Genomic DNA, 26,621 nt, shown 5'->3' with positions numbered 1-26,621 from the left:
CTTAATTACCACAAACTATGAAAATGATTGCATATGTTCCTATGTTTCTATGAATGCAAAAAGTCTGTTAGATTTCAACCTTTTTTTTAAAAAAATGTTTAATTCACAATGTCCTGGAGAAGAGGGCATTTTAATGTTTTTTTCCATTAAAAGGGAAACTTAGAAGATTTATTATGTTTTGTAGGGGCATCCTTTTGTCTTGTGTTTTCGACCATGGGGCACGGAGGGCAATTGCCCTCATTTGCAGAAATAACATTTCTGATTCACTGCTTCTGTCTAAGCTGCTCTCCCTTTTCATTCACTCTCTAGATCTCTTGATCGCCACTGCTTGTTGAGCAGGGGAGGAGGGTAAGTTTTTTTTTTTGTCTAATAAGTAAACAAAATATACTCACAAAATGTCAAGAATGTAAATATTCTGATGTTTATTTTCCTTATTAAATAAACAAATAACTGTGGACCTTCAGAGGGGGTGTGGTAAAAATATAGGCTTTGCAAAAAATAAGTAGCTGTAATCAACCCAGATGCATTTGAAAAAACTGTGATTACCGCACAGGGTATCACTTTACAATGAGATCACCCTTAAAAATTATTTATAAATAGTTTATAAATATGTTATTAATATGTTTTGTTTATTTGTTTTATGCCAAACATGTTACAACTGTCCCCAGTCTCCCCTCCTATATTGTTCAGGTTCAAAATAGATCCACTGTGATCTGGACAATGTAATACAACATGTATTGACGTTATGTTGTTATGTTTTCGTACATTTCAGTCGAAATGAGCTGTAAAGATACTGCTAAAAGAACAAGTACCAAATGACTTAGTCATAGAAACTAGAGTGTAATGCGTTACTTCGTCCAGATGGGGCTCCTAAACCTCTGACTGAATGCCCTGTTCTGGGGAGGAGTTTGGCGAATGGTAATATATTGTTATCATTAGTATTTCCGACAGCACGTGAAGGCAGCACTTTTGTCTTTTCGGCGCGCAATTCAGAATCTCGCGACGACGGTGAAAGTGAGTGTGCAGATGTTTATTTACAGGGACCAACAGATGCGTAATGACAGCGCGTTAAGCTGAAACGCCATTATTATCTCCATATATCTTAACTAGACGCCGTGTGCCGATGAGAAATGTCCCGCACGACAATCAAACGGGCCATAGCGGACACACTGGAGGATCTGAGCGAGTTTGACTTTAAAAAGTTTTGTTACCAGCTGCGAGACCGCAGGGAAGAGCCGCCGATCAGACGCAGAGCTGTGGAAGATAAAAGCATCTTGGAGATCACAGACCTCCTGGTTTCAACCTTCACCGAGCTCAAAGCGCGTCAAGTGACTCTGAATGTTCTGAGGCAGATAAACTGCAACGAAGAGGCACAGAGACTGGGTGAGTGGGGAAACTGATGGCTGACTTGCATGACAATAAAAACGCATCTGAGAGACGATCCAGCTTCCTGCAGGAGGCTGCGGGCTACGATCCTTGCAGCAGCGTCGATACATTTATGACAATGTAAAAACAGTAAAATGAATAATTCGATTACTAAAATGCTTCGATTTTTTTTTTCCTCGAGGCATTTTAACAGTTTCATTTCACACATAGGGATGGGTACTGAAACTCGGTATTAGACGGCCCGGGGCTGAATTATGAAAGACCAGAGTATCGATAAGCTCCGACTTTTATCTTTTGATGTAACTTATTATCACACGGATACAACGTCTGTCTGTGTCAGTGCAGCTTCTCCACACACATACGTGCGCACACAGCCCCTCACAGACGGAGCGAGGTCAGTGCCTGTCTCTCTCTCCCTGTCTGTCTGAGCTGTTGGATTTCTTTATCAGCACGATGATTCATACTGCCTACCAAAAAACAAATCTCACTCTTTGGGTTATTTGCATATGAATATTCATGGTGGGAAACCCACATGGTGCTAAATGACAGTAACCAGCCACAGGTGATGCGTTGGTTATCGTCATTTAGCACCACGTTGGTTTCTAAACGCATTGTTTGCTTCTAATTAAATCTGTGTGTGTGTGTGTGTGTGTGTGTGTGTGTGTGTGGGTGGGTGTGTGTGTGTGTGTGTATAACATCAGCCTTTCACCTTATTTTTATTTTTTTCTACAGAATCAACAACCAGAGTCTGTGTGGATGTAAGTTCAGCTTCATATAATCCAATTCAAATATGATCTTTAATATGTGGTAACATTTGGTCACATTGTGGTTTTTATTTTTGCGTAGAAAGGAGACCCTACCTTCTGTAAGACCTCAGCCGGGAAGGTGGAGCTGAAACCCTCCCAGGAGGCTCAGAGCCGTGCAGCCAGCCAGCGGCGCTCACGGGCCGCTCCACATGGAGGTCCTCCTGTGAAGAAGCCAGATGAGGTGGAGGCTGAAGCGAAGGCCCGCGTTCTCTCTGAGGGTGGAGACCCTTGTAATGATCGTCTCGTTCTGAGCAGGTGTACGATTCAGTTTGGTGAGAAGTACAAAGGTCAAACTTTCAAATGGCTGCTGGAGAATGATATGAGCTACGCTGCCTTTGTGATTGCCAAACATCAGGAGGAGCGAGAGCAGACAAAGTGTCAGGACCTGATGGCCAACAAGGTAATGCAAAGAAAAAAGAGATGCTGCACACACTGAGATTTGCAAACTCCCAAATATTATTGTGAATGCAACTTTTTCAATTAGAGATGCAGGTGATTTGGGTTTGTGGGAGACATAGGTGGTTTAATAGGCGAAATGCAGGTGATAGAGTTTGGGAGAGCAAGAAGAATTTCTGATCTGAGAAATCTACCAAAGTGACTGAGATAAACCATAACTAAATAAAATGTGAATCTTGTTTAAAGAATGTTAATAACACTTTTTTTTTTTTTTTCATTTGAAGGATTCCTTTAATCGATACGCGATTGCTTACCCCGAGGTTCTGAAAGAAGTCCAATTTAATCTTGCATATGAGAGATCTCTTCGGTCTGGCCAAAAGGGAAAGGTGCTTCTTGGCTTCGGACATTACAGATCAGAGACGCTGAAGGACCTGTACGAGTCGAAGGACCCTGAAAAAATCAGGTAAGATTAGACTGACCAGACATCCTGAAAGGTTCAGGACAGATTGATGATCTTAACCGCTGAAAAGACGTTTAAAATGACCCTGTGCTTCATATCATCCATTTTAATCTCTTTGACATGCTACGCTCACCCCCAGTTCCCTGTCCTGAATTCAACCTTGTCACCCTTGGTATGACAGAATGCATCAGTGAACTGCGGTGGATCTTTGCGTTGGTACGCTCACAGTCATTAAGGCCACCGTTCTACTCTTTGTTCACAGTTGTGTCAACTACCTCCGGTCCATGAAGTCAACCTACGAACCAAAGTCAAAAATGGAGGTCACTGTCAAATACATTTTGCAGCGTGACAAACGGCAGGCTGCAGCTGACAGAAGGAGACTGATCAGTAGGAAACAGGTCCAAAGCACTGGAGGCTGGCCCACCACTGCCTCGTGGTATGTATTGTGTCTGGTTAGTTGTACTGTCTTAATGACTGCTATTTCTGTATGTAATATCATTGAAGATCTTTGTCCTGCACATAAATTCACATTTTTTTCTTTCAAAAGAACACTCCAATGATTTAGTGATGAATGGCACTTCTTATCGTCGCATAATACAGATAATTATGCGCCGCCTGCATGGGTTTACAAGACGGCATAAATTCATAGAAGTTTATACATTTTCAAACAATGAGTAGATAACCAACTTCAAAAAGTTTCACAATCAAATCTCCAGACCTTCACTGTCTGCCTCAAAGTTCATAAATCACTGACAAAACAGCACTTACTACATATCACTGAGAAATACTAATTCAATTATTCACCTTGCCTCCTTTTCTAGGCTTTGAGAAGAAGCTCTGAAACAACCAGTACTACTTTTTATCATCTGTACATCTGAGATCTTATTCACAAAGCTTCCTAGTACAGAGTTTATCCCAGTGATGAAATTTTAAGAAAATTTCCCCTTAAGGTTAAGAGTAGATCCCAGTAAAAATAAGTTACTCGCAAAGGAGAGAGGAGGACTTTTACAAGGCTTAAGAGTTTCTTAAACAGAGAAGGAAATGACAGGAAAATTTAGGAAACCTCTAAGAGCATCTCTGACCCAGGAGGGGTCAGAAACTTTTATCTTAGTGTGGAGGTGTTGTTGACCCTGTCGCTAGGTACGACACGCTTTTCAAGAATGTGATTGGTTGATCCAAGAAAGAAGAAATTGCACACTTGATAATGGCACAGAATGGACATTGGTAGAATTTAGTCTCTATGAAGACATGGTGTTATTATGATTACAGTTTTATGTAATGTAATATAATAATTTCCATACTTTAAAAGTAGCCTACAAACTGTTTGAAAAGACACTGACTATTCTGAAAGTTGCTATATTTATTTGCTTAAGTTTATTTGCCATATTGGTACTTAATGTATTTAATATTAACCAGGGAAGCAGGTGTGGACATGAAATGGACAAATGAAATAAAATGCACTTCAATTTAAGACTGTGAAAGAGCTGTAATTGTTGTTGTGATCACTTTTACTTGTGGTGTTACTGTGTTAGGTGGGAGATGTATCTGCCTTATGCGTTTTCTTCTAAGTCATGCTGTAACAATGTTAAGAAAAATGATAAATAAATAAGATTTATTGTTATTATAATCTAGGTGTTTCATTAATTTACTGTCATCCAGCATTTGGAGAAAATCTCTCCACCTCCTTGTCTTTCTTCGATTTTTTCCTTTGTTAAGAAACTCTTAAACTTGTTAAAAGTTCTCCTCTCTACTCCTATGGTTTTTCACCCCAGGAGATCTTTTTTTTTCTCTCTCAACTTTTAGAGGAAATTCTCTGAAAACCTCATAATCCTAAGAAAGTTCTTCAATGTTCATCACTAGGAGCAACTCTTTCTAGGAGGCTTTGTGAATGCAGCCTCAGGTTGTGCAGGAACCATGTTTTTGGTGAATCTCATTAAAGATGATGATGATAATAATAATGATGAGGAGAAGAAGAAGAAGTTACAAAGTGACTAGTGTTGGATAAATCTCCACTCTATGAAATTTGCTGCAGTGATGACTGTTGCACCCTTTGATGACATAATTTCAGTGCTTTCACTGTCTCATATTGTCCCCAGTTCATTTAATTTCTACCAATAACCACACACACACAGCAGGCTTACAATAGGGCATTCATGGATGAAGCAGGCTTCCCCCCGTTAACACTAAATGTATTAAATATTAAAATTACCAGCATAGTAAATAAACATAAGCAAATAAATATAACAGCTATCAGCAAGTGCAAGCAGGCCTGTCTTTTCAAACATTTTGTAGGATACTTTTAAATTAAGGCTTATAAATTATTCAATGGGGATGTTCATTATATAAATACTATTCATAAATACATTGTCTTAACAGACACCCAACTTTCAATTTCATCAGCTATTAATGTGAAATGCGTCATACAAACGCTGTGCTTCATTAGTCAACATTCTCCTGGGCATTTTCCACCTGCCCTCAGGGGAATCCCTGCCACCATCATAAGTGCGGTTTCATTTTTCTGAAAAATTAAAGTGAACCTGGTAAGATCGACTGAGGGAGCACGTCGACAACGATGGGCACTCTGAAGTGTAAATGACACACAATGCATTGCTGTCACGCATTTGTTGCAAAAAAAACCCCACATATTTATTTATTCATTCATCAGAGACAATGCATATTACGCAACATTTCATACAGGGGAAAAATGCTGTTTTGAAAGATATCATAGCATTAATAGTTGTATGATAATCATGATACAGACCATGAACAGATATTTATGATGCAGCACAGTACCAAACGCAGAAGACACTTTTGCCTCAATGACTTGAGTCTGCAGGTATTTCTGATGATTTGTGAAAAGAAGTATAACACTAAGCTACAACTGGTGGTCGATTCATGATAGTTTGGGCTCAAAGTGAACAAGGTGTTTCATTAGAATCCCCCCCACACACACACACGCACACACACACACACACACACACCCTTCATGCATCACTGAAACTATGCCACCTCACTAAGATAGAAGTTTCTGTCCCTTCCTCGATGGCAGAAACACCTCATCTTTCTTGGTCTTATACTTGCTGATTGAGTTTTTTTTTCTTTTTGGGGGGGGGGTTCTATTGCCACCTCTTTTCTGGTTAGCAAAAAACTATAACTTTGGAAGAATGTAAAAATTCTTCTCCGCTAAAGAAATGTCACTTGTAGATAGTTTTTTGATGCAGGCTTTGTGTTTTTTCTCTGATGCCTTGGACGGTGTGATTTACTGACTTTCTGTGTCCTCTCTAGGCCCGAACAGAAGAACCTGAAAAGGAGCTGGAGGAGGACCCCTAACTGAAATTCTCCCTTCAGTGAGCAGGACCTATCCCACTGTCAGGGCCTGCCTGTCCAAAAGCTTAAAGACCCTTGAGGCAAATTTGTGAATTGTGATATTGGCCTACATAAATAAAACTGACTTGAATACATCATTTTAATTTCTCTAATAAACCCCTTTATTTACTACTCATCTACTGTAAATGATGCTTTATGGGGTCACTAAAGCTTCATGGGGGTTGTGAGGCCTTTTGATTTTAAATGAAATTTAAGAAAATTAAATTAAATTTTAAGTTCAGATTATTATTTTAAACATAAAGGAATCTCACAGGGCCTTCACTCTCTGCTCAAAAGCCTCGTCCTGCATTACAAAAGTATGTCAGGGAGAAGAAAACATAGAATTTGACATAGAATTGTATAACAGGCCTAAAAATATCATGAAAACTTTATTGCAATATCTATAGGAAATGATCTCTTCAAAATTCATCCAAATCACTCATTTTACTCAAACCTGCAGTTATTGTTCTGTACTGTTACTGTTAAATGTTGAAAATAAAATGAAATATCCATAAAATATGTCAAGGATCATCAGTTTACTCAATAAATATGGTTATATGCACACAATTCTATTTTTTTCTGTTATCTTGAACAAGACAATATTCCTACTAAGTTGTTTAAGGGACTAATGAAAATGAATATTTCTCTAATATTCCTGTTTACATGCAGCGGTGCAGACATTGATTATCGACGCTTCTTTGTGTCTTCATGAAAAGGTCAGCGTTGCGATATTTGCTCATATGTTGATAACAGCATCGTTGAAAATGTTTAAAAGTACACAATGGAAAAAAGTTTAGAGAATTCATAATTTCAAGTCACCTGCCTTCACAAGATTTTTTGAGTTTTGAATCAAACTCTAAACTACGTTTTTTGTTTTTTGTTTAAAATGTCTGTTTAAAGGTCAAAATTTCTGTAAATGTGAACAGTTAAGCAAGTGGGAGATAAATTGATCTCCAAAAGGCATAAAGTTAAACATGAAACACTCTTTTCAATATTTTAAGCAATATCTGTGTATTATTTTTGTTTTGTCCAATTTTAGAGTAAAAAATGGAAAGCAGCACCCTGCAAAAGAACGGAAATCCCAGGAGACTTGAGCTCTCAACTAACTTTGACCAAGGTATCAGACTTTAATTAGCCTGTCAGTGTTGTGGCTTGTTCACAGTCATCATTAGGAAAGGCCAGGTGATGCAAATTCAAAAGCTTTATAAATACCCAGACTCCTCTAACCTTGTCCCAACAATCAGCAGCTCTGGGTTCTTCTAAGCAGTTGCCTAGCTCTCTGAAAATGAAAATGATTGACACCCACGAAGCAGGAGAAGGCTATAAGAAGATAGTAAAGTATTTTCAGGTACTGATTTCCTCAGTTTGGAATGTAATTAAGAAATGGCAGTTAACAGGAACAGTGGAGGTCAAGATAAGGTCTGGAAGACCAAGAAAAATATCAGAGAGAACTGGTTGTAGGATTGCTAGAAAAGCAAGCCAGAACCCTGTTTGACTGCTAGAAACCACTCTTCACACAAATCTATATTTATGTACAGTTTATTTACACAAAACAATCATCACACAGGCTGAATCTTTCACAGTGAGTGCCTGAAAATGATCTCAGTTTATGTTATTCTGATTAACAGAGGTAGACATGAGTTTTGTATTACAAAAAAATAATATAAATGCACAAAACTCTACATAGCAATTATATAAACACTATTTACAAATCAACTTCTTAGAAACACACATAAAAATATGCCCCCAGGTGTTACAAAAATTATCTATTTCTAGTGCTTTAAATGCCCCTGGCTAGTTCCTGTGATGCAGTTTTTTGGCCCTGAGGTTGCAGGGATAGTTCGGATTATTTGAAGTGGGGTTGTATGTGGTATTTATCAATAGTCAGTGTATTACGAACAGTAGATAGTGGTCGGTACATCCCCAGTTTGGAGAAGCAGAGAGGGGCCTCAGCATGGAAGCTAGGAAATGTAGCGCTGTGGACAGGGGCAGCAACAAAAGATATTTTAACCACCTAAAGAAGGTCCACCTAAAAGAAAAGCCAATATCAGTTTAAGTGTATGCTATATTTAGAATATTTTTCAGCTTTATCTTGCTGTCACACAGCTTTTTCTAATGGGAAACTGCTGTTGTATAAGCAATATATTGTTTTCTCCAAACCAACCAAACTTACTGATCACTAAAATCAGTGATTTCACCTCGCAGGAGATGGGAGTTGCTTGTCTACCGCTGCTTCTATTTGTTAGTTTGTTTGGGTTTCTGTGTTGCTTTGATGAATCCAAACTATCCTTTTAAAACACCTAAATCACACAATAACACAAGCAAACTAAGAGATCAAGGCAGCGGTAACTCCCATGTTTTGCAAAGTAAAATCACTGATTTCACCCATGGAGTTTGTTTGGTTTGGAGAGAGTGATATTTGGCTTACATAATGGCAGTTTCCTGCCAGAAATGCTGTCTGATGGCAAGGTAAAGCGTTGAAAATATTCTAAATGTAGTGTGCACTTACCCTGATACAGAGTTTTTTAGGTAGAGCTCACTGTACCTCATACAACTCCACATTAAATAATGCAAACTACCCCTTTAGGGAGCTCAGGTATTGGAAGACTTTTATTTTGTATGTTCTTTTATTTAAGGAAAAGCAACATATTGCTTTTAAAGAGTGGCTGCATTATGAAATTATGAGTTTTTGGTTATTTTTTATCCCTGAAATGCAGCATTTATAAATTGGCTACTGATCTGCTTGTCCCCATGAGGACACTGTAGTTCAGCCGGAGCTTGCGGAGGCGTCGTTCACTGTGTCGGCTGTAGTACGTCATTAAAATGTGCTGGTCACTGTCAGCCAGTACCACCAAGAGTCCTGACACACGTTCCCTACTGCGACGCCCATGTTTCACTGCTGTGCTCCGATGTCGCCGCCGCTGCTGATACCCCAGGGCACTGCCACGACTCGGTGTTTGCGGGCAAAACGTTCAGACTGGTCAGGACCTCCTGCGCCGTCTTTCCCAGCATGCCCTGCACGTCGCAGACAAAGCGGTAGACGTAGCGTTTGCCCGCCGTCTTGTGGATGATGTTCTTGTGGTAGTAGTAACGCAGGCCGCGGCTCAGCTTCTCGTAGTTCATCTTGGGTTTGTTCTTGCACTGGCCCCAGCGCTTGGCCACCTGCGAGATCAGCAAAAACCACACAGAGTTGAACTTAACTGAGTTCATACTTCAGAAAAACACAGAACGAACCAGTTGTTATGGGTTTCTCTCCAGTTATTTCCTCTTTTATTTGTAATAGTCTTCATTTGTGGCTTTTTTTTTACTTCCTGTTTTGCTTCCTTCTTTGTTTCATCTGTCCCTGATTTGTTCCCTGTGTATTTAGTCTCTGTGTTTCCACTTGTTGTTGCCCTTTGTCCCTCATTCTTAAACTTACTACAAAGAGTTTTTAACTGGTTATGAAACTCAGACTCTCAATTTAATACTTCTGTCTCTATATGACCTACATTAAGTTAAAAAGAAGCAGGAGGATTTTTTTTATTTAGATCATTTTATTTCTGGTTTAGTGTAGATTTCTACTGACTACTTTATGAAAAAATAAAATAAAATCATGATGGAGATAGGTTTGCCTTTTTGAAGCCATATACTGCATAGCAAATGGCACCATCTTTAATTTAATGTGAGTTCTTCTTTGAACACAGGTGTGTTAGTGAGGTGGCAATCTGAGTCGCTCCGCTCTCTGCTCAACACACAGTTGGAGGGCTCCACCCTATGGACTCCAAATGCAACTACACTGCCTGCACTGTCTGTATTTAAGACCCTGGAATAAACTCACTATGTAGCAAAGAAGAAAAAAGTGCTTTAGGTAAAATTACCTATAGAGCAATGTAAAAATTATAGGCGTATATAAATTGTATTTATCAAAAGTATGTAAAATGCAATATTTGACTGTTGAAGCTAGTTGAGTTGAAGCTAGTTTTACTACTTTATATATTGTTTTTGAGTTCAAGCCAGTGGCTCCCAAACTAGGAGTCAAGCAATGGGTCTAGCAGTAATTTTTAAGGTCAAATAAGTTGAAAACCACTGGTTTAATTCCTGACAATGCATATTATCGTGTTTTTTTTTATGTAACTACAGTTGTATTAGTTGAATAAATGAAGTAAAAAGAACATTTCCCACTACAACATAGTGGAATATAAAGTATGTAGGTATAAGTATAAAGTAACATAAAATGGTAATAAGTTGCACTAATGTAAAGCACTTGCGTAAATGTACTTAGTTACTTTCTACTACACCCAATCCCCGCCCTAATCCAAGACAGGAGATTTCCTCACCTCTGTGGGGTCGGACATCTTAAACTCCCAGCCGTCTCCGGTCCAGGAGATGAAGGTTCGGCAGGCAGAGTCAAGAAGTAACTCCAGTAAAAACTGCCACAACTGGATTGGACCAGAACCTGAATTAATAAAAAAGACATTGATTAATTATACTATCGAAGTTTTTTACTCCTCTATGACAGCAAACTGAATATCTTTGGGTTGTGGACAAACAAAACATTTAAGGACGCCACACTGGGTTTTGGGTAACTCAGACTGACATTTTTCACCATTTAATGAGCCAAATAACTAATTGATTAAGTGATAATATGACTGACAGGTTAAATGATAATTAAAGTAGTCAAATTCTAACCTGGATAAGCTGACATTCCTGTCATCTGGCCCTCTCTGTCTGGCCTCTGGGGGTGCGTGTTTTTGCGTTTGACCACACGGGGGCAGTACTGCTCTGAGGACTGAGGGCCGTGGTTTGAGGGGCAGGAGGTCGGAGGCGGGTGTGGCATTGGGGCAGTGAAGCTGGGAGAGGTGTATTCAGGCCAGAAGGACGAGGACTGCCTTTGTCCGTCAGAGTCGTACAGTTCAGCCGAGTGACACGAGTAGCTCTGATCTGTCTCGCCTGAAACAACAAAAGAATTACACACCGAATGAAAAAATTACCGGGAGGGTGTTTTTAATATCCATGCACTTTTCTAAGTTACAACAAATACTCTACATTAATGTGTGAAGTGTCTTACTTTGTATTGTATTTGTTCCTTTTCCAGGTAGAAAGGGGCTGTGGCTGCCCTCCATGGCCGGGCTGAACTGTCCGTTCTGGGGCACCAGGCTCTGGTACGTCTGTGGAGACTCCTGGTATCCAGTTTGTGGCTGGTCGACCGTCAGGCCATCTGTTCATCGAAAAAGAAAATCAGTCACAAAAAAGGAATTCCTTTAAAAGGTCATTTTTCATACAGTATGAGTAAGACTGCAGAGTCAGAGGCTCACCGTGTGGATATGAGGCCCACCAGTTGAATTCCTGGTATGAGTCCAGGTTGAAGAGGGCCGTGTCGCTGGCGTTCACTGAGGAAAAAGAGCAAAAAACTGTTAACACTAACACATAACTCATATTAACAACCATAAGGGCATGTTTCTTTTGTACTTTGAGAGTTCACCTTTAGTGCCATATGGTTGAGAAGCTTTTGGTGGCTCTGGGTAGCTGCTCTCTGTGACAAACTGCTGCTGTCCGGGTGTTTTACTGTCTAACAGAAAAGACAGGTCTTCACCAGGGTAGTCTGGAGGTTAAACACAATACAGACAGATGGAGTCAGTGAATGATGATGAGGGCAGGATAGAGGCACAGTTCATGCTTGTTAAGGACCACACCAATGGTTTTATCTGACATACTTTACATGAATGCCGCATACTTTCCAAAGTAAGACGTTCATTCATTTCAGCCTGGGCAGCAGTTGGTTTCCATTTATTTCAGCACACTGTGAAAATTCACTTGCAGAGACTTGAAATAGGGCTGGAACTAACAACAGTTTTCACAATTAATCAATTAAGCTTTTTGTCTCTAAAATGTCAAAGAATTATGATGTCCACGTGTTAACTATTTGACTTTTTAATTTGATTTTCCTGCAAGTCTTGTCTTTTTTTGGCCGATTTTAGATGTTGGAACATCATTAAATCCACCACCAACCCCTGTTCCTGCAAAATTACAGGAAATTTTGAAGTGGGGTTGTATGAGGTGCTTATCCATAATCAGTAGATGGAGCACCAGTTGGAAGAAGCAGCAGCATTACCAGTGTAGGAAGCTGAGCACGGTCGGGTCAGGGTCTGCAGCAAAATGCATTTTAGCCACAAATCACCAGTTTAAGTGTATGCTATAATTTAGTATACCTTCACTTTACAATTCTTCATCTTGCCTTCAGACAACCTTTTCCAACGGGAAAACGCTTTTATATAAAGCAAATGTTGCTCTCTGTCTCACTCAACCAGACTCCATTGGCAAAAACAGTGATTTTATCTGGCAAAACACAGGGACATGCTGGTATACTGCTGCCTTTCACAGAAAGTTTGTTTATGTTATTGTGCCACTTCGGTGGATCCGAACTAACCTTTCAAAACACACGGGTCAAACAATAACAGAAACAAACTACTCAATCGAAGCAGCAGTACACCAGCAGTGTAAAATTACTTATTTCGCCAATGGATTTTGGATGGTTTGAGGACAGTGATATTTGGCTTATGTAACAGCAGTTTCTCATTGAAAAAGTCTGTCTGATGGCAAAGTAAAGTGGTGAAAATATTCAAAATATAGTGTACACTTAAACTGACATAGATCATCTGTTGTAATACACTGACTGTGGAGATACAACCTCACTTCAAAAAATCCACACTTCCCCTTTTACAGTGAAAGCAACTACCTTACAGCACCTCAAGTACATTTCAAGTCTCTGCAAGTTGATTTTCAGGCTGCCTTAAAGGTAGAAAAAATTAAACAAAAAAATGTATACTGTGTAGTAAATATGCTACGAAATCTCAAAATCATTGGTATGGTCGTTTCAGCAGGAGGTTAATTACAGCTCAGCTCAGCAAAAGAGTGAGGAAAGATGGGGTGAATTTGTGAGTTTTTATCTTGACGGTGGATGTTGACACAAACGAAAGCTATTTGTTTACTGTCGAATCAGCACCAGGCACTCAAGCCCATGTACCTCAGGTTTTTTCAGCCCTCAATGGATGGAGGCAGTGAGGAGGAAACCAGGGAGGGAGGGGGGAGGAAGAGCGAGGAGGAAACGCCAGTGGAGGGAGTGTGACAGAGTAGTGATGGAGGGATGGGGAGGGAGAGGGGGGACTCTAAATCTGTTGGAGGAGGAAGTCTGGAGGAAAGGATTAGGGAAGACAGAGAGGGGAGTGTCTTTAACCTGACCACCCTGTTTCTCCCTGTCTTGCCTACCTCAGCCCATTCAGGCATTATTCACTCACACGAACACATACATACATGCATAGCAGCCCCCCATTATCCTGACGCAGCCCCTGGGTTTGAGCGAGTGTCAAGGTCTCATTGAGAAAGCTCTGACAGATGTGATGATACAGTCTGCACAAATATTTCCTCTGTCCCTCAGCTGCCTCAGGTTCAGAGGAAACAGATTGCACAAACACTCAAAAAAAAAAAAAGAAAAAAAGAAAAAAGAAAACCCACCAAACTGTGTTTGTGTCTGTCTGGGCAGCTCGTACCACCACCATCACCAGGACCAAAATCATAATGTTTAATTTGTGATGGAGCTGAAAGTGCTTCTCTAAACTCACCATAAGATGCAAAGTCAAAGCCAGCTGGCACTTCCTGTGTCCTGAAGTCTTCTGCGTAATATCCAGTCTGGCAAACCTCCATCTGTGGTGAAACACTCATAATTACTACTCTCATTACCATTTTATAAATAATTTGTAATTATTTTTGTTATTAAATAGGTTGTAAAAACATTAATTAATAAACTCTTATTTTAAAAAGTTATATATATAATATTAAGTTTATTATTATTATGCTAATTGATCTTACTAATGAGCTACTACTATTTATAACTGGCAGAAATTTTATTAAGAGCTGAAAATGTCAAGTTAAACAATATTGTCAAAGCCTTAGTGTATAAATCTGGTAATTTGATATGTTAATGAAGCTTTTTGACTATTAAGATATGCTGACAGAGGTTAAATGTTAGTATCTTATTAAAAATATGTGATGAAGCTGGCAGGTATAAATGCTGCTGATGGAGAAGACAAGTGAACTAAGTAAGTAATCAGATCTATCTATCTGACTTTTTCAATCTAATGTGTTCTAACAGCTTAATTATAATTTCTAAACTGTTTACAACTGTTTACAACCAATTAAGCACCATTAATAAGGGTAGTCTTATAAATACTTTAGTCTTACTATTAATACTCTACTATTGTTGATAAATATCTAGTGGCACAGGCAACAACACTTTGCACTTTAAATTATTTTGCAACAATAACACTGTTACAGTCAGATATAAGAGCAATATACATTATTTCCATTATACAGGACTATTTTGCTGATTCGTAATTTAGCTTAGAGGATGTCAGAAAATGCTTTAAAAAAAGACATATTTCCCAAATGCAACCAAATCCTACTATTTTAAGTCATATGAATATATGACCTTATTCAGTGGGATAAAATATTAGAAATAATCTCGGTTGTTATAAATGAATGACATGCTTTTCTTAAAAAAAAAAAATCCAAATTAAAACCTACCTTTATTTTCGAGTCTTTGCTGTCTGTGTTTCTGTCTCCAGGTTTGACGGTAGTGTCCCAGTACATTTCTTTATTTCCTGCTCTCTTTATTGGTCGCACTTCGCCAGATTTACAGACTTTATTCACCGTATATGCCAACGAGTGGTCAGTGAGTCTCCGGCCGAAACGCTCCTGTTATAAACGCAGCGGAGGTGGAAGGGGCGGCGCGCGCCCGTTCTGCGTCGTGACCAGGTTTGTTTAATAGATCGTGACGTCAGACGCCCCCCTCCCCCTGTAGCAACGGGCAACTAAACATTCATTCATAAAAGCCTCAGTGACACCGTAAAACTCCGGTAGAATAACACCAAAGAATGATCTACTTCAGTGATGAATGAAGTATTTAGATCTTTTATTTGAGTGAAATTAAAAATACTCAAGTACAAATCATGTAGTCAAATGTTCTTAAAAAGTGCTGATCACTGTTTTAATAATCATCTTTATTGCTTTGTGGAAGCCCATAGTGATGGAAAAAGTATTTATATCTTTTAATTAAGTATTGAAATGTTTTCATAAGTAGCTACAAGTATAAAAGCAAACTTATAAACCTTTTTTTTTTTTTTTTGCATTTTCCCTCATAACTCACAGACTACTTGAAATACACTAATTATATATACATGTTTGTATAAAAACATAGACCCACACTAACTGAGAATACAGTTGATATATTTTTTACTTAAGGACGAGACTATAATATTAAAGAGTGTGGTTGGGGCCAATTATCACACTGAGAAAAGAAGTTATATTACCTCACTAGAACAAAGGCATATTGGAAAGTACTGAAATTACTGCTTTGCCATCTTGGGAACAAAAAAAATATTGTGCCATATATGGTTCAAATTCTTTTATATGGCAGACATACATTCAAAGTAAAAGTCTATATTTTTTGTTGTGGAAAACGAGGCAAACTATTCTAGTGGTAATTTTTAAAAGTGGTTTTAATCATTTCAATTTATTTAAAAACAATTTTACATTTAAATTCATTGAATATGTTCTTTAGTAGAAAAGTATGTCAGCACAGGTAAAAGCACCCTGCTTGTCTGTGCTGACATAGAAGACAGTTAGGGCCATCTGGCTGTAGCACAATGTTACAACTGTCCCTGATCTTGCAGCCATGGCAGATTCTCTTATGAGCATAGTTTGTTCATGTCAGTTCCTTAGTTAGTTCCTACTGAGAATGTGTCATCACCTTATCCTGTTTCTGATTGGAGGTGCTATATTTGTGTGTTTGTGTTACAATCGCCCCTAGTATCCTCCCAAGGCCTACATTTTGTTTGTATGAGAAGTGCCATGCAAATAAAGTCTGACTGATTATTGGATCGATAATGCTGTAGAACCGTGTCAGCCTATTATCTGATTGTTATTACTATAACATTACAATTCATTTTAGAGTAGCCTATTCTGGATATTAGAATATAATATTTTAGAAACTCATATGTTTGCTGTGTAAAATTTTTAAAAGTAAAGCTTAAGAAAATAAAGCTGTTAGATAAATGTAGGAAATGAAGGTTATTTTGTTTACATTAGACATTACACACTCAAATGATATAGTTATCGATTAATAGTGGTAATTGAGAATGAAAAATGGACATAAATAAACTCATTGATAAAGTTTCCATACATCTCTGGAAAATTTCAGATCACTTTTTCACCATTTCATTTCAGTCTCAGTTGAATTTACAGTTGAATTCCAGTCACTACACTAAATCCCTTCTGGGAACAACTACTTATGATCAGGGAACTGTAGATTAATCACATCCTAAACAGAATCACCGCTGAGTCACAGTCTATGAGTTCCACAAAAAAAAAAAAAAAAAAAACCTTCACCATGTTATTTAAATGTGTAAATAATTTCTCTAACCAAAGATTGGACAGCTAGTTGGACAAAACAATACAAGTTTTGACATTTACACCAGGGGAGCACAGGGACAATTGTAACCAGGGGCAACTGTCACATACACAGTTCCTCCAAGGAAAATGTAAAAAAATGTTACGAATGCCCCAGGTCCCCCTACACAAAGTCCTTCACACAATAAAACAATAACCCCCATCCATCCACACATACACAAAACAATGACTTTGTAATTAATAAAGCACTAAAATAAGAACAGCACTCAATAAAAACAGGGATCTAATGTAGTGACACGGGCTATTCTACTTTTTGGCAACTTTTGATACTCTGAGTAGGCTAATTTTTGTCACTAATAGGCCTGTTTTTCACTACATGTACATGTAAATGTATCCATTAAAACTCCTTTCACCACTGTCAGAAGCTACTTATTATTGACTATTTATTTATTATTTACATCTTCAATTGTACAATGTCTGTCTAACAGTACAGTCATTTTTGTGCAATAATTATTCAATAATTTCAATACACAGGCTACACTGGCATCCTTACTGCAATTATTAATTATACTGTGCATTTTAGCCAAACTATGCTCTTATTATTATACGCTTGCATTTAACAGACTTCTTATATACTCCATCTTCGGCATTATTGTTGTTTACACTGCAGTGTTGTATATATTATATATAGGTTTGTATTTCACACACATCCTATTTTCTTAATTGTCTTCTCCCCTATATATTGTTATATTATACACATATTTTCACATACTGTTACAATACTTTTTTTTTTATATTTTCTTATCATTTCTATATGCTTATATACTTTACTTCAACACAACCAATTTTCCCCTGGGGAACAATAAATAAATAATAAATAATAAAGTATTTCTGATTCTAATTTTGATAATGATTACATGTTACTTATATCAAAAGAGTCTATTTCAAGCAGTCAGTGATGGAAAATTTTGAAAATGTTGTAGGTGCCCCTGGTGTCTCCTATCTTCTGACGTTTAGTAGAGTAAATGATTAATTGGTTAAAATCTAATTAAATTGTTAATGAATATAATAGTTAGTTGCAGCCTTAAAAACAAATGTCATAAAATTAACATGATACAGAACGATAACATCACTTACAAGACAGTTCCCATAATACATCAGATAATTTTATGAAACCAATCAGTCATGTTGTTTATTTTGAAGGGGACGCTTCTTGAGAGTATAAGGGACGTCAAACAAATATATATCTATATATGTTATGGATGAAATATAAAGAGAACGATGAGAATATTGATTATAATAAGGAGCAGTAGTGTTATCTTTATTCTGTCACTGAATGTCCTTCACATATTTCAGAGCTGCGGTCACTCTGATTGTCTGACTAAATAACTGAACCATAGTTTGGGTGGGGATGAAGTGCAGAGGCTTTTGAAATCAGAGCAGTCGGTTTCTAATGAGGTGGGAGGAAGAAAAAAAAAATCTCTGTATCTTTAGAAACCATTCGACAAAACAATGGCCTGTAAAAAAACACACAAGTGGCCGCTGAAGAAAGTCTGAAATCACGGCGTGAGTGGCTGCAGTAGATAAGGCCGAGCCCAGGGCCTTGTATAAACAAACATCTCTGCTATTCTCCTCCTGCGACACGCACACACACACACGCACGCGCGCGCACACACACACACACACACACACACACACACACACACACACACACGCTGAGTGCCAACCCCATCTGGAAAAGTGGAGTTGGGTGAAATCGTGCGCGTCGGTGGGAGACGGGAGTCGTGATTGGGAGCCCCACCTCAAGACAAGAAGGACACAACCGGGATAAAGTTACACAACACGAGGTGATTAACAACCGTCTGCAGTGAACTATCAGGACAAATCCACCTGGGATAATAACAAAGTGGGTCACAGCTAAACTAAATTGTCACGGAACAACGCCTTGTAGCACCAAATCTAAAATAAAACTAAAATTAAAAAAGTTTTAATAGCAGCCTAATGTGGACGTTTACTTTTTTTTTTCGCCAGTGGTTTCTAAGAAACGTTTGATTTTGGTTGAAAGTGAAAAGTGAAAAAATGTCTTTTTCATGTTGCTGAAAACTATTTAAGGATGTAACTCTACATCTGCTTGTAGCTGAAAGTTAAAGGTGAAAATGTGTCCAATTCATTTTGTTGAAAAGACAATCAGAAGGACTAAACACCGTCCAAACATTTATTTCAACGCATATTTTTGGGTAACATTTGGACCAAATCAGAGGGACCAAAACAAGGCCCAAATCTCAATGTCTGTTTTGGGGCTAAATTTGGGCCAAATTGGACAGCCTAAACATGGTCCAACTTTAGACGTTTAGACCAAAGTGGAAAGAGTAAAGGCACAAATTTAAATGTCTATTTTTGGGTTAAGTAAAGATTTTGGGACAGATTTAGGCCAAATGACGACACTGAAATGACATTTTGTGCTTGGTGTGAGTTAATGTCACCTCCAAAACTCATTCAGGGCATGAAAACACTTCGTATGTCTCAAAATAAGATCATTGGACTAAAACACAGACAACAGTTCTCATTCAGAAAGCAAACACTGTCAAAATATGGGTCTAAAAAACATAAATATCAGAGAACTACTTACATGGTGAACTTTAATCATTGAAGTTTGACTAATCAATCACATAAATCACTATTTCATCATAGAAATAAGAATAACATTTAATGCCTGTATAGTATAGTAAAGAATACTGTAATTTGAGCCAATATAATTTGTTTTCCTATATCTTTGCAGACAGTAATTTACTTGTGAAAAACAGGAAGTTGAAATAAACAACAAGTCCTTGAAATTCCAGGGCTGCAATAATAATGTTAGTCACCCATTCTTGAGAATTGGGACAAATCAATCAAAAAATAAATAAATAAATAAATTAAATAAATAAAAACATTCTAGCATTTGTATATCTGAAATATATGTAATTTATGAAATGTTTTGGTCTGCTATGATTTTGTCATTTCTAAACTTGCTCTGTGTCAGAAAACACCCTCATCCCAGTGAAACAGAAGTGTAATCAAACCTGTCAAGAGGTTTGAGAAATCAGGACTGATACAGTTTTAGCAACTGAAGAAGACTGAAAGTCTCCAGATTAAAGCTACAACAATAAACTTTGTTGTAGGGTTGATTTTGGAGCGCCCTGTGGACAAAAGCGGTAGTGTTTCCACCCAAAAAAACCCCAAAAAACTACAAACTATGAGCTCAAAAATAAAATTATCTAAATAAAATTCTCCTCCAGCTTCCTTTTAACTGGGTGATATACAACTCACTGTCATTTTGTCTGTGAAAATATAAACCAAGACTCATTTTATTTGACTTAAAGGAGAATCCAACCTGGTGGCAGGCAAATCACACACAATCTTGATATTGCCATTTAATTATACTTCAACTTATTTTACGGCTTCCTTTGGTAATATTGGTATGATGCTGTGTGCTTGGACTGAAAATAAACCGCCTCTATTTCCTCAAGCAGATTGTTAAATCAAACACTTAAAGGTTAAAAATGACACCAAATGACACTAATTAGACACTAGATTAATTGTATTTCACGTTTGTTTGTTTTTAAATGGTTAAATAATTTAACAGTTCAGTCTTTCACTCATTAGTTCTTCTTATTCTTCTATCTTCTTTTATTGCACCTTTCATTCCCTCCTCCCTCCACTGATTTTACTTTAAGCCAACTTCTCTGCCACGCTCTCGCTGTTCTTTTGGTGCTAGTGTCCTTGTTGTCCTTTTGTCTACAATGGATATTAAAGAGACAGCCCCCCCCCCAAAACAACATTCAGTCTTTATCTACTCTCCTTCATGCAGATTGAAGGTCGGATTTAGTGTTTTTAGTCCACAAAATACTGCTGGAGTTTCACAGAAAAACGGCGTTGCAGAATCTCCCAATTTAAGTGAATGGTGTCCAGTTTTCCAGCGAAAAAAAAAACAACCCCCAAAGCAGCATAAAATGCCTCCATACTGCTCTTCTGGTGTAATCCAAGTCTCCTAAAGCCCTGACACGTCAAGTTGACGTGAAAAATGTCATTTATGTTTTTATCCTAAATCTTCACGTAGATCCTTATTTTGGAGCCACGTTCACGTGCACACCGTCTGAACTGGGTGTGTGTGGTGTGATGGTGTGCAAGTGAACAACATGTTGGAGCTTTACCGTCTCATGCCTTTTGTGTTGTGTTATGTTTGTGTTGAAAACTGGTCACCAATCGCCTAAATTGTTTGGGAGATTCTGCAATGCTGTTTTCCTGTGAAACTCCAGCAGTGTTAGACTAGACCGGGCCTTCAACCAGCATGAGGGTGAGTAGATAGTGACTTAATTTTCATTTTTGGGTGAGCTATCCCTCTAAAAAAACGTTTGATATTCACTTTCAAACTATACCCCCCTCACACACCCCACCAGGATGTGTCTGTGTGCTTGCATGCATGTAGAAACGATAGCTAATTCTGGACTATTATGGCTGATAAGAAAGACATCATCTTTAATATTTTTTCACGTGCCAAAAACACCATCTGTAATGTGACAGGGTGACACACAATGGCATAGTAACTCATGATTAGCTAAGAACGGTACGGTGGTTTTACTTCAGGAGAAAAAGGCCAATCTTAGCTTAAAGGTAGAGTCAGCAGAATTTGTCCAAGCTGTTCGTAAACCCATCAGGACGTTAAATACCAACGTTTTGGGTTGGCGAAACTTCCTGAGCACACAAAACAATGAGAAAAATAAGGATATACAGGGAGAAGGCAGGGTCTCTGCAGATACAGCAAACCACACACTTCTAGTAGGTCATATGAATGCTTTAGGTACTCATCAAAATATTTTCATTAGAAGTCAAACAGTTAATAAAATGTAGCACCCTGCATTCATCTTTGGTGTTGTACTCTTATTGTTTTAGCTGCAGCAGACTTCTTACCAAAAAGAGAAAGTCAGCATGCCACTTGACTTTTTTTTTTCATCTTTGCTCTGACCTTCATAGTTATTTCAATCAAAATGACTGTTTCGTATAAAGGACATTTGTAACAACAATGCAAGATGTAAAATCTAACCCGGGCAGCTGAAGCCTCATAACTGCTTCTGATTAACTTTTGAATACACATTTGACCAGGGGAGGATTAATGCACAGGCTGTAGCCCAGGGGCCCCATGTGTGCAAGGGCCCCCGGACTGACCAGAACTCTGCAACTCACACCAAGGCAATTCTAGATCAGTGATACTCAACTTGCGGCCTGTGGGCTGAATCTGACCACTGATAGAGTGTTGGGTGGCCCTACAACTTAGATGAAGAGGAGCAAAAGTAACACAGAAATGAGGATAATTCTGATCCCATAAATGCGTATTTCATATGTAAATACATTATTCATTCTGTCTCAGCAGACGCAGTTTATGTTTATGAATCATTCCAACATTTGTTGTATCAACTCTTTGAAACCAAAGCATTTATGACTAAATGCATTTGCTGCTATTAAATGTTGATTTATGTGTCAACCCTTAAGCCAAGTCAATCTCGTTAAAATAAATTTAGTCAATAAGTGAAGTTAATAGGTCAGTCAAGTTGAAAACAAAGGATTTCAAAGACAGATGAGTTGTGGACCTTCATAGGTGTCTTCATTTTATCTGATATTATTAATGTTTGTTAAATGGTCTCTGGCTTCCCTTTACTTTTCAAAAGTGACCCCTAGGCAAAACAATGTCAGTATTCCTGATCTAGATGGATAAAGAAGACTACAGGTAAGAGGAAAAACATGTATTTTTGATCTGTCCCTTAAAAGACAGCATGAGTAAATGTGTTGTAAACCCGTGTGTCAAACTCTTAAAGGTAGAGTCAGTAGGATTTGTCCCAGCGGTTCATAAACGCATCAGGATGTCAGATACCACCGTTTTTGTGCTGGTGAAACATCCCAAGCAATGAGAAAAAATAAGAAAATACATGCAGAGGTCAGAGTCTCATCCACATTTTTTTAGGACTATTTAGCAGATTATACCTTTAAATTTTGAAATAACTTGAATCTTTGAGTTTTAGAATATCCATAAATTTAAATTTTTATTTATTTATTTATTTATTTTTTTTTTTGGGGGGGGGGGGGGGTTCTAAAACTTAAAGATTTAAAAACTGAAAGAGACAGTTCACTCCCATATCAAATATATGTATATTTTCCTCTAGCCTGTAGTGCTATTTATCCATCTATGTTCTTTTGGTGTGAGTTGCAGTTTCAGTTAGCAGCCGAAGGGATATCTGCCTTTTTTAAATGTAATGGGAGTAAATGGCACTTGGCATGTGGTGCTTAAAGCACCAAAAAAATATATATGAAAAAACAAGACAAAACCAGTGTCTCTTTCCAAAAATCATGACATGGTTCAAGGTAATCCACAGACCGTGATGTGAGCAGATTCATGTAGGAACTACTGTCTTTCTGCAGTAGAAATGACTGGTCTTTCTACTAGAAATAAATTCATTTTGTGGTGAACTGTCCCTTTTAAAAAAAAATTAGTTGGGCTTCAAACTCAAAAATCTATTGGAGTGCATTGCTCTGAAATTTTTTCCCTGAACTTTTTCGTTTCCACAGTGTGTCTTCAAATATGATTCAAAACTCACTCAACACAGAAAAAAAAAAAAAAAAAAAAAAAAAAAAAACGAGAGCATTTTGTTTTTCCTTCTGAGCAGCAAGTGTTGGTTTCACGTGAAGTGACTTCAGTGTTCAGAGTGACTTCACTTCCCAGTTCAGAGAGAGAGAGAGAAACAGAGAGAGACGGTGGTGGTGGTGGGGGGGGGGGAGAAAAAAAAAACTTGCCATCCGGTTTTGGTCTGTGCGCAAAAAATTGTAACTGCAATGGTTTGCGACATAGAGCCAATGCACCCCTGCATGCATTGAAGCGAGGCTAGAAGGCTGAATTAGCGGTGACATTCACAAAGGCGACTAAATGACCAAGAGTGCGAGGCTGCTGCAATGGACTGTACGATAAAGGTAAGTTCTGTGTTTGACCGTTTTTAACGCTGCTGCTGCTGCTGCTGGTGAAGATGACAGGCGGCCACCCACACCAGCCCTGAGTCTGCTGAGTGAGAGAGTCGAGGCGGTGATGCGAGCTCCCCACTCTTTCCTTCTTGTACAAAATTTCCTCTTCCTTCCCGTTCGTGGTTGTATGTCGGCTCTATAATAACACAACTAACCACTACATCTTTACAGTCAGATTAAAACACTAATTGGTGGCCGGTTACACGCGTAAAAAGGGTTTCCAAACGCACAAGTTTCGTTTTTTTTTTTTTAATTGCTGCGTTTAATCGAGCTCATCCCGCAGTATCAACGGACCGGCAAATCGACAACAAAATAAACTACGGAGAGTGAAATTACTCAACACTTAGCTTCATTTTTTTTGAACGAAGAATGAGTTAATGAAGGAGTTTATTGGTGAGCACACGGCAGGTGTCCCTGAAGGCGCCATGGATCAACTTGGACTCACTGAGAGCCGCTTTTTAACGAGCAGGAGGATCCATCTCCATCAGATGGCTGGTATTTCACATTTCATACTCACTGACAGCCTCACAGTTTTCTCTTCTCCAGACGACCACAGCCTTCTAACCGTTTCATCTTATTTTATTTAAAAAGTGCAGAAATAAATATGTATGTATGCATATCAGGAATTCAAATCGAAAAGCCATTTTTGTTGAAATTAAAACTGATTGTTGCGCAACGAAAGAAAAGGCAAACATTTTTATCTGATGATTCAGGCCACAAATACACATATACGTGTTATCTTTTAACGAATGTGCGTTTAAGATGCAACTCTGGCCTGCAGGCTTATTTTTTTTTTTTATTTCTGCAATAAAATATTCTTGCAACCTTCTGAATAATCGCTCTTATTTTGAGGCAATATTAACGCCGACATTCTTAACTTGTTTAAAAATATGTATTGTAAGGAATCTTGATTTTTCAAACATATTTAACGTCTTTCAGCCGATTTTAAACCTCGAATAAATCCATTTTGAAAAGGAGGCCTCCTCCGTGAATTGAGGAACTAATGATTATTTCTCTTTTTGTTTCTAATAAAAACATGTATGTATTCTGATGCAGTTTGGGCGGTAGTTAATGGAGTTGCGATATTATTTTTGTTATGACATGAAATGAGTGAGCAATTTAAGGGCCAGTGCAGGAAAGGACATCCTGAAACGAAACATACGGATTTTGTAAGTTTAAAAAGTATATGTATTTTTACTATATGTGGTTTTGCTGTTTAGATGCTGGCACAAAACGTGATTACTCGTTGAGAAAATGTAATTACTATTATCAGATAATTATTCTGTTGTAGTGTGTCGCAGCAGATTGTGTGTTTGAGGTTATTTTAAGTATAATTTATAGCTGCAAACGGGAGCACTTGTCAGGTGTCGTTATCTGAACGCAGCAGGCTTCCTGTCTCAAACCTCAGACTTTCCGCACACATTTCCGCTCCGTGGACTAGAAAAAATGTCGAAAAGGCAACAAAGCCTCGCCAGAATGTAACGAAGTGGACAAACTGAGGCGTTGCATTGTTTTAACTCTTGATTGTCCGCTCACACAGGCCGGGAGTTGAAGGAGAACCGGGCCTGGCGCTGCGTCTGCTGGCTGCAGAGGCCTCCGTGCTGCCTGCCAGGCTCCGACCTGTGAAAACCGCATCGTTGTTTGTGCAGCAGAAAGCGCAGCTGCTCGGGCCTTTGCAAAATCAGCTTGACTTAACTTTTACTTCTGCTTTCTGCCACTTGAATGTGACATGGTGAGCACACAGGGCTGAGCCTTTGCACAACATGATCTCTGGCCTGTTGTTGTTGGCTACACCTTGTATTGTGCGAGTCTTTTAATCCATATTAACATCCTCCCACAGCCTTGACAAAAGATGACACCCATTTGGCATGTTAATTAAAATTTTCTATCAGGAAGCCATTTGGGGGAGATCCAGATATAACCAGGAACTCAGTAAAATAATAACACTCAGCAAAGACCATGAACAGAAAGAACAAACTGTTAAGTTTCTCAATTTTTAAGACATATTATTAATCCTGTGTGATTGGTGCTGCTATTACTAAGTTACAAGAGTTAAGTAGCAGTCTGGCTAACTATGAAGTGTACAATTGGTGCACGCATGAGTGTATTTATTAAGCACATCCTAGGTTGCGGTTTAGTGCAGTGGCCTCCAACTTTTTTGGCTTCTGACTCCTTTAAATGAGGCGAAGTCTGTTGCAGATTGCACATATCTACTGGTTTTATTTGCATACATTTTAAAGGTTCAGAGATATAAAATGCTCCATTAAATCATGAGGAGAAAAAAGCAAAGATTAGATGAACACTTCAAAAAATGAAGACAGTTTTGTGCAGCAGAAACATGTTTTTCCCCCTGCTCTCCTATGTTGCTAACATTTTGTGATCTATCAGACTGTTGAGAATCGCTGGTTTTATGTTAACAGTAGAGCTATGATAATAACAATAATAATGATAATAATGATAATAATAAATGTGGATTATTATCAAGTTATAGACTATTAGAGGCGGGGGCATTGTAGTTGGGGTAAAAGTGGGACAGACTAGGCCCCCAGTGAGGGGTGGGCCTTGAAAAGTCTGTGATGAAAAGTTTGTTTTTGTTTGTAATTATTAATATCTAAGTAATTAGTTTCATAATTAAATAAAAATCAGCTGAACAAGTCAGTAGAGAGACTGAAATTGTAAACATGTTAATTTCACATCTTAAAAAAAGGTGCAAAATG

At 38.2% G+C, this 26,621-nt stretch overlaps 3 protein-coding genes across 5 annotated transcripts in view; 2 read left to right on the top strand and 1 right to left on the bottom strand.

Moving 5' to 3' along the window:
- The first annotated feature begins 922 nt into the window (after positions 1-922).
- Positions 923-6,512, top strand: LOC146321707 (uncharacterized). The gene is made up of 6 exons (XM_084726970.1): positions 923-1,383; positions 2,119-2,144; positions 2,233-2,592; positions 2,873-3,051; positions 3,311-3,484; positions 6,334-6,512. Exons 1-6 carry the CDS (start codon positions 1,131-1,133, stop codon positions 6,380-6,382), a joined length of 1,041 nt encoding a protein of 346 aa, XP_084583096.1. The 5' UTR covers positions 923-1,130; the 3' UTR covers positions 6,383-6,512.
- Positions 6,513-8,514: 2,002 nt separating this feature from the next.
- Positions 8,515-15,133, bottom strand: etsrp (ETS1-related protein). The gene is made up of 8 exons (XM_084726969.1): positions 14,974-15,133; positions 14,013-14,094; positions 11,876-11,995; positions 11,709-11,783; positions 11,462-11,611; positions 11,083-11,343; positions 10,731-10,849; positions 8,515-9,576 (listed from the first exon to the last, which is right to left on the bottom strand). Exons 1-8 carry the CDS (start codon positions 15,037-15,039, stop codon positions 9,289-9,291), a joined length of 1,161 nt encoding a protein of 386 aa, XP_084583095.1. The 5' UTR covers positions 15,040-15,133; the 3' UTR covers positions 8,515-9,288.
- An 8,564-nt stretch (positions 15,134-23,697) lies between these two features.
- fli1rs (Fli-1 proto-oncogene, ETS transcription factor-related sequence) overlaps positions 23,698-26,621 on the top strand; it is a 30,349-nt gene continuing 27,425 nt past the window's right edge. For 2 of the 3 annotated variants that reach the window (XM_084726968.1, XM_084726966.1), the window contains exon 1: positions 23,698-23,856. In XM_084726968.1, coding sequence (XP_084583094.1) covers positions 23,839-23,856 — 18 coding nt within the window. In that variant the 5' untranslated portion in view covers positions 23,698-23,838. Of the gene's footprint in view, positions 23,857-24,004; positions 24,400-26,621 lie in introns of those variants that run through there. The other variant, XM_084726967.1, reaches the window with a different exon arrangement.

This window comes from Lutjanus erythropterus, chromosome 9 (assembly GCF_056507025.1).
Source record: "Lutjanus erythropterus isolate fLutEry1 chromosome 9, fLutEry1.hap2, whole genome shotgun sequence".
NCBI lineage: Eukaryota > Metazoa > Chordata > Actinopteri > Lutjaniformes > Lutjanidae > Lutjanus > Lutjanus erythropterus.
Note: the sequence above shows the minus strand (reverse complement) of the source record. Positions and strands in the feature narration are given on the sequence as shown.

Bases quoted from the DNA above. Each gene is read 5' to 3' on its own strand.
- LOC146321707 (XM_084726970.1), top strand. From the start codon at position 1,131: ATGTCCCGCACGACAATCAAACGGGCCATAGCGGACACACTGGAGGAT. The intron at 2,145-2,232 runs GTAAGTTCAGCT...ATTTTTGCGTAG, and splicing joins CAACCAGAGTCTGTGTGGAT to AAAGGAGACCCTACCTTCTG. The intron at 3,052-3,310 runs GTAAGATTAGAC...CTTTGTTCACAG, and splicing joins AAGGACCCTGAAAAAATCAG to TTGTGTCAACTACCTCCGGT.
- etsrp (XM_084726969.1), bottom strand. From the start codon at position 15,039: ATGTACTGGGACACTACCGTCAAACCTGGAGACAGAAACACAGACAGC. The intron at 11,344-11,461 runs GTAAGACACTTC...TTGTTGTTTCAG, and splicing joins AGGAACAAATACAATACAAA to GCGAGACAGATCAGAGCTAC. The intron at 9,577-10,730 runs GTGAGGAAATCT...CTGATCTCGCAG, and splicing joins AGATGTCCGACCCCACAGAG to GTGGCCAAGCGCTGGGGCCA.